Here is a 7,042-nt window from a genome sequence, read left to right as displayed (position 1 = left end):
TGAGCGACATGTTCTGCAGACCCACCCTCACACACAAAAACACTGAGAAAGAAACTAAACAAACCCACATGAAAAAAAACTGAAATTAAATTAACAGAAATGAAAAATGACTAAAACAAATTCTGGCTTAAATAAATAGTAGATTTCAGTCCTATAAAAAAAAGAACAAATAATGTTATAAGTTATAAAAGTAAGCTATAAAATAAAAAATTCGAATTTATTAATCTGCAGAAAATGCTAAATTCATCACATATCTGCAATAATGAAATAATATGAAAACATAACATGCACTTTGTCTTCCATATGTGATGTATAGGTTGGGTAACACATTAGATTAGGTAACACTATTTACTATTAACTCTCAGTTAATAGTGAATATGTGTTCCCTAATCTAAAGTGTTACCCTAAATTGTCATAAAATAACTACATTTTTGTAGATTCTAAATGATTAATTAGCAGAAAACGCTAAATGCACCACAAATCTGCAATAATTAAATAATATAAAAACATTAGACATGTTAAATGGACTTAGTCTTCCAATGTGTAATAAAGAAGTTAAAAATATATGATTTTACAGTGGTAACAATGACTGTACTAACAATGAAATTTGGGAATAAATCATGGTAAATCCTAATAAGGACTAACTCCCTCCAGAAATCACTTTATCGTTTTAAAACTTTTTAAAAGATATTTAACCCTAATGAGTAACTCCCTATATTTCCAAAGAGTAAACGTTTATTTAGGAGCTCCTTCCATTTCTAAGTACTTGACCCTTGTGTTTATTAAGTGACCTCTGTTTCTACTGACACCTGCCGGTCATTATAAGAAGTGTTCGGTAAAGTGATTCTAAAAATTCTAAAAATACTTAGTTCTAAAAATCTGTATATTTTTCCAATCCATATTTTTATAGTATCAAATTTACCTTTTTTTTATTTATTAGACATACTTTTATTATGTACAAGCGGTGGTCGGTATGAATCAATCGACTGCGCTCTTCTTATCTTGCAGCCAATGAAAAGCAGCGTTGTTCGCGGTTGAGGTCGCGTCTAGTGCGCATGCGCCGTGTACAGCATGGGACATTGAAGGGCAGAGCTTTAATCATAACGGAAACATGATAGCAACTCACATATAATGTGTTTTAACTTTTTAATTGGTGCGGCATTCACAGTAATTATTAGAGACAGTAGAATTAAGCGTCTAAAATGTTTCGACATTGCAAGGTATTCATTACGAAACTCAAAAATTTGAGGTGAGTAGTAATACTACACTGAATCAAACTTCAGTCTTTCCGTGTCAAATATATGCGTGGTCCTTTTTAGGCTGTTGTTTGTATTTTAATTGTGATTACTGTATCATTCAGGTCGTTGTTATTATTGTCATCACGTTTAAAGATATAAGTTTGAGTTGTTCTGAAATGTACGATGTACTGTAATCCTCTGGGAAAAGCTCAGTCGTGCTGATTAGTGTGATCTGTAAGTCTGATGAACGAGGGGTTTGTAGTTTCCAGGGTTCATGGAGGTCGAGAGGCAGCTCCGCCGGAGAAAGAGCACTGCAGTACACCGTGGGACAGAAGATCCACGGGTTCACTGTTAAAGAGGTAAAGAAATCCTGAAAATACACATTTTGCCTGTTTTGTCTCTATTTCGTCTTGGAGTGAAGCAGGGGTTCACCTTCCAGTTTGAGAGTTTCTATAAAACCAAGATAAATTCATTGTATTGTAATGCACAACCTCTAGTGGTTTGATTGAATTAAAGGGGTCATATGATGCGATTTCAAGTTTTCCTTTCTCTTTGGAGTGTTACAAGCTGATTATGCATAGATAAGATCCCTGAAGTTGCAAAGACTAAAGTCTCAAAACCAAAGAGATATTCTTTATCAAAGTTAAGTCAACATATTCTGTTACACCAAATACACAAAATAATGATCTTTAAAAAAGCATCATATGACCCCTTTAATCCTGTAAAGCCTTGCAAATGAAATAATAATCAGAAAATGAATTTTTTTTTCATGGAAAAGTTTGTTGAACCTTTAAACAAAATGTAAAAGAAAATCAAAAAGTTTGTGTATGTGTTTTTTGTTGAGTATCATATTTGATACATCAGGCTTTTATGGCTCATTCTCGACAAGAACAGAAACACCACAATTTTATTCAGAGGCCCAAACAAAAAAGTGGTGCAGTTGCTTTTATTTCTTTGACCAGAAAGTAAAGGTTAAATTCTTATAGCTTGTAAACAAATGAAATCTTTATAACGCTTCAGAAGACTACTTGCATAAAACGTATAACACTGTATATCTCCCAATAATATGTCTTATTAAGATGATATTTATATGCTTAGTTTTAGTAGTTTTAAAACACAACGCAAAGCAGTACAATGATGACTGAGAGATGAACAAATAGACTAAACGTTCCTCAAAAGCCTGATGGATCATACGTGATACACACGTTTTAACATGATTTCTCTGAAACTTATGTGTGGATAATCAAGTAAACCTAAGTTGCTTCAGTCCAGTAAATATTCATTTTGAAATATTAATAACAGTATAAAAGTTATTCTTTCGTTCTAAAAATCACTAAAGATTTCACAGCAGACAAAAGACATGTGAACCACAACCTGAAGGTGAACGTTTTTAGAATTAAACTAAAAGGCTTTTTATTTGCCAAAAAAAGTATGAACTATCAATCAGACGACAGAAGGCATGTAGTAGAGTTTGTGCAACCGTTTTGATCATGTTGCTCATTTAGAGGCCTTAGAAATTAACATCAGATATGATACGGTAGCTTTATAGGATTAATTGTGTTCTAAGCTATTATACAATGCAACTCTCAAATTAGGAAAAAATTAAATGTTAGTCTTCCAGACATTTACAGCACTTCTGGAAAGTATGGCTGTCAATGTGACCAGTGCTAACACTGAGTGTGATTATCTAGGTAACAGCAGTGCCGGATTTGTTCCTAACGTCCGTTAAACTCTCCCATGATGCCACAGGAGCTCAGTATCTGCATGCAGCCCGAGACGATTCCAACAACCTCTTCAGGTACAGTGTGTGTGTGTGTGTGTGTCTGATGAACATTCATATGCTTAGGATTTTATTTGGACCCTGTTATATGCCCCAATGATGTACACATTGCTTTGTGTGTGTGTTTTGCATGTGTTATTATAGTGTGCAGTTTCGTACCACGCCGATGGACAGCACCGGTGTTACTCACATTCTGGAGCACACGGTTCTGTGCGGCTCTCAGCGCTTCCCCTGTAGAGACCCCTTCTTTAAGATGCTCAACCGCTCTCTCTCCACCTTCATGAATGCCTTCACGGGTACCTCCTGAAGTGTGTTTAAGTGAGCGTATGTGTGTGTGATTTGTATTTCTGAATATGTCAATCTCTCCCACCAGCGAGCGATTACACGATGTACCCGTTCTCCACCCAGAATGCCAAAGACTTCCAGAACCTTCTGTCTGTATATCTAGACGCTGTCTTCTTCCCATGTCTCAGAGAACTGGACTTCTGGTAAAGGCCATGACTCAGAAACATACTCAGATAGTGTAATTAATAGCACATCAATTGGTTGTGAAAAGGATATGCTGTTTTTTTTCAGGCAGGAGGGCTGGAGACTGGAGCACAAGACCCCCACAGACCCCTCGAGTCGTCTGATGTTCAAGGGTGTGGTGTTCAATGAGATGAAGGGAGAGTTTGTAAGGAAACTCCTCTATGCTCTTCTGATTTAAAAAAATATATCTGTGATATGCATAGAGATACGTGCATGATATATAAGTGACGTTATACACTATTGTTCAAAAGTTTGGGGTCAGTAAATTTTTTTTAAAGAAATTATATACTTTTTATTTAGAAAGGATGCATTAAATTAGTCAAAAGTTAAAGATATTTATAACATTACAAAAGATTACTGTTTTAAACAAATGCTGTTCTTTTAGACATTTTATTCATCAAGGAATCCTGTAAAAATATATCACAATTTCCACAAAATATTAAGCAGCCCAACTGTTCTTTACATTGATATTGATAATATTTTAAAATATATTAAAATAGGAAGCAGTTATTTTAAATGGTAATACTTTTTCACAATGTTATAGTTGTTACTCTATTTTTGATCAAATAAATGCAGCCATGGTGAGCAAAAGTTGCTACTTCAAAAAAATTAATAAAAAATTAAATATCTTACCAACCCCAAACTTTTAATGGTAGTGTAGATATCAGCCAATATTATGTTTACTATGTTATATTATTAAAATTATTATTTTTTTTAATAGAATTAATCAGTTATTTGTTTTCTTTTGTACATTAAATTGGCATTTTTGCCATTACATTTTAAGTCATTATTTTGGTCATCACAAGTGTAAAAAAAACACACACTTTTGTTGATTTATAATATGTGTATAACAGCATAATAGCAGCCATTATGTCAAAGTATAAAAATAAATATCTGCTTGGTATGCATAATGCACACTTCCATATACTAAATATGTCACTACATCTGTCCTCTTCTCCTATTAAAAACAGGAGTTACAATGCTGCTGGATGTCACATTTATATTGATTTGAGTTTTAAGACTAACAGTCTCTTCTGTTGCTCTTGCATGTGTTGTTTGTGTAGTCAGATAATGAGCGTCTGTACGCTCAGCGCCTGCAGAATAAACTCCTGCCGGATCACACATACGCTGTTGTGTCCGGAGGGGAACCGCTAGCCATTCCTGACCTGACCTGGGAACAGCTCAAACACTTCCACGCCACACACTACCACCCCAGCAATGCACGGTACACACACAAAACTCTCCGACTCTGTAAATGAAAGAGTGCAAAAAGCAGACGATGCTCATTATTGCCTGTTGTGCGTGTTTTTTGCAGGTTCTTCACATACGGGGACTTACCGTTGGAGCAGCACCTGCAGCAGATTGAAGAAGAGGCCCTGTCTAAATTTGAGAGAACAGAACCAAACACTGCAGTTCCATCCCAAACACACTGGGACAAACCTGTACGTTACACAATACACACATGAGAAGGACCTGTGTAATAAACACAGAGAATTAATGATGGGAGATATTAAGATTTTCGAAACTCTGATTCAATTGCAATTTCGAAGCGCTTGAATTTGAAACACCGTAGGCTGGCGGTACCTGCTGGTCAAAATGTAAAAATGACACCGAAAAATGTAGAATTACACCTCTTACAAACCAATTGCACATTTTCAAGAAAGTGTAATCTATTAAATGTAATCTACAAATATTTAAATACATTTAAATACGAAGGTTCTGTCAAATTTGTGCTTTTTTATTATTTTATACTGCTTGTTTTGTGTATTATTAGGCAGGCAAAGTAGCAAACTAGGTCAATTAGAAGGAATTAAATATTCTCCTTTTTGTATTATGCCTTGCACACATAAGTATTAAAATTCATTAAATCAATAAAAATGAACCTACATCATAAAAGTGACATAGATCAGTGAAAATGCTTGTTCACAAGTTCACCAGATCTATGCCGTCTATCGACAAACCCTCCGAATTTTGAAATGTTTCGAAGGCACGTATGACGTAGTGAAGCCTCATTTGCTGAAATCAAGCAAGTTTAGCTTGGCAAGTTTAAAACAAGCTCCCAACCACTAATATAAAATAAAAGATTTGTAATCGTTTCAAAACCAAGGTTCAAAACAGTACGACATAACAAATCCTTGTTAGCTGAAATCACGTGACTTAACAAGTTTGAAAGGAGCTCTGAACCTCTGATCTGATCTGACCAAGGTTCGAAACAGTTTGACGTAACGAAGCCTCGTTTGCTGGAATTACGTGACGTGGCAAGTTTGAAACGAGCTCTGAATGTGTGATTCAAAACAAAAGATTCGTAAATGTTTCAGAGCTTCGTGAAGCAGTGTTTCGAAAGCGCCCAACACTGCAGAGAATGCAACGCAATCAGTCCAAACACTGTCAAATCTGCTTTGTGAGGTTTGTCATGTTTTTGCTTTTGTTCAGAGAGTGGATCATGTGACTTGTAGGCCTGACGCACTTGCTCCTGATCCAATGAAACAAAACACGCTCTGCATGAGCTATCTGCTGGGAGAGTGAGTGGACAAATATTCATGCGATATTTGGGTCATTTTTTTTCAATTTGTGGTTTACTTGTCTAACCGCTTGTCTACGTGTTTCAGCATCACAGACACATTTGAGACGTTCACTCTGAGCCTCCTCTCCTCTCTGATGATCTCTGGTCCAAACTCGCCCTTCTACAAAGCCCTGATTGAGCCCGAAATCGGTTCTGACTTCTCCTCTTCAGTGGGGTACGTTGTTTGACTATAAAATCAGGTCATCTCTCAGGTTATTGAGAGTGGAGTTTTCTAAATGTGTGATTGACGCAGGTTTGACGGCAGCACTAGACAAGCTTCTTTCACCATCGGGCTTCAGGGCATGGCGGAGGCCGACACTGAGACGGTCAAACACATCATTGCTCAAAGCATCGATGACATCATTGCGTGAGTGTTGACAGGCTTTTTGTTGCTTTAAATCAAGCTTTTCCAGTGTACCGAAGTCTAGATTGACTGTGAGGATCTGAATTTCTCATGACGATCAGTTTAATAAAACACCTGCTAAATGAATAAATGTAAATGAATTGCTGTTTCAGAACCGGTTTCGAAGAGGAGCAGATTGAAGCTCTGTTGCATAAGATCGAGATTCAGATGAAACATCAGTCCACCAGCTTTGGTCTAGCTCTCGCTTCAGTGAGTAAACTCTCTCTCACACACATACCAGTGTGATTTTTCTATCATTGAGAGTTTTTATTAATATTTTAAATTAGTTTTTATATTTTATGTTTTCAATTTGATTTTAAAGTTTTAGTAATTTTATTGTGTCATTTTTATTCAATTTTTACTAAGTAGTTTTATTGATTTTTTTTTTTAAATTTCAGTTAATTTCTTTCAATTTTAGTTCATCGAGTTAAACTAAATGAATCCAAGTAATGTTGCCTTAGAAACTAGTTAAAATAGAAGTTTATACATGTATGTGTGTGTATATATATATATATATATGTATATATATA

At 35.5% G+C, this 7,042-nt stretch overlaps 1 protein-coding gene across 4 annotated transcripts in view; it reads left to right on the top strand.

The window, feature by feature from the left end:
• The first annotated feature begins 1,056 nt into the window (after nucleotides 1-1,056).
• LOC107679400 (presequence protease, mitochondrial-like) overlaps nucleotides 1,057-7,042 on the top strand; it is a 13,708-nt gene continuing 7,722 nt past the window's right edge. For 2 of the 4 annotated variants that reach the window (XM_016474927.1, XM_016474930.1), the window contains exons 1-12: nucleotides 1,057-1,249; nucleotides 1,501-1,597; nucleotides 2,930-3,036; nucleotides 3,163-3,314; nucleotides 3,392-3,506; nucleotides 3,595-3,691; nucleotides 4,611-4,771; nucleotides 4,862-4,988; nucleotides 5,980-6,068; nucleotides 6,156-6,284; nucleotides 6,363-6,476; nucleotides 6,626-6,722. In XM_016474927.1, the coding sequence (XP_016330413.1) occupies nucleotides 1,203-1,249; nucleotides 1,501-1,597; nucleotides 2,930-3,036; nucleotides 3,163-3,314; nucleotides 3,392-3,506; nucleotides 3,595-3,691; nucleotides 4,611-4,771; nucleotides 4,862-4,988; nucleotides 5,980-6,068; nucleotides 6,156-6,284; nucleotides 6,363-6,476; nucleotides 6,626-6,722 (1,332 nt within the window). In that variant the 5' untranslated portion in view covers nucleotides 1,057-1,202. Of the gene's footprint in view, nucleotides 1,250-1,500; nucleotides 1,598-2,929; nucleotides 3,037-3,162; nucleotides 3,315-3,391; nucleotides 3,507-3,594; nucleotides 3,692-4,610; nucleotides 4,772-4,861; nucleotides 4,989-5,979; nucleotides 6,069-6,155; nucleotides 6,285-6,362; nucleotides 6,477-6,625; nucleotides 6,723-7,042 lie in introns of those variants that run through there. The other 2 variants (XM_016474928.1, XM_016474929.1) reach the window with 2 other exon arrangements.

Source organism: Sinocyclocheilus anshuiensis, unplaced genomic scaffold, assembly GCF_001515605.1.
Source record: "Sinocyclocheilus anshuiensis isolate Anshui unplaced genomic scaffold, SAMN03320099.WGS_v1.1 scaffold2206, whole genome shotgun sequence".
Taxonomy (NCBI): Eukaryota; Metazoa; Chordata; class Actinopteri; order Cypriniformes; family Cyprinidae; genus Sinocyclocheilus; species Sinocyclocheilus anshuiensis.
Note: the sequence above shows the minus strand (reverse complement) of the source record. Positions and strands in the feature narration are given on the sequence as shown.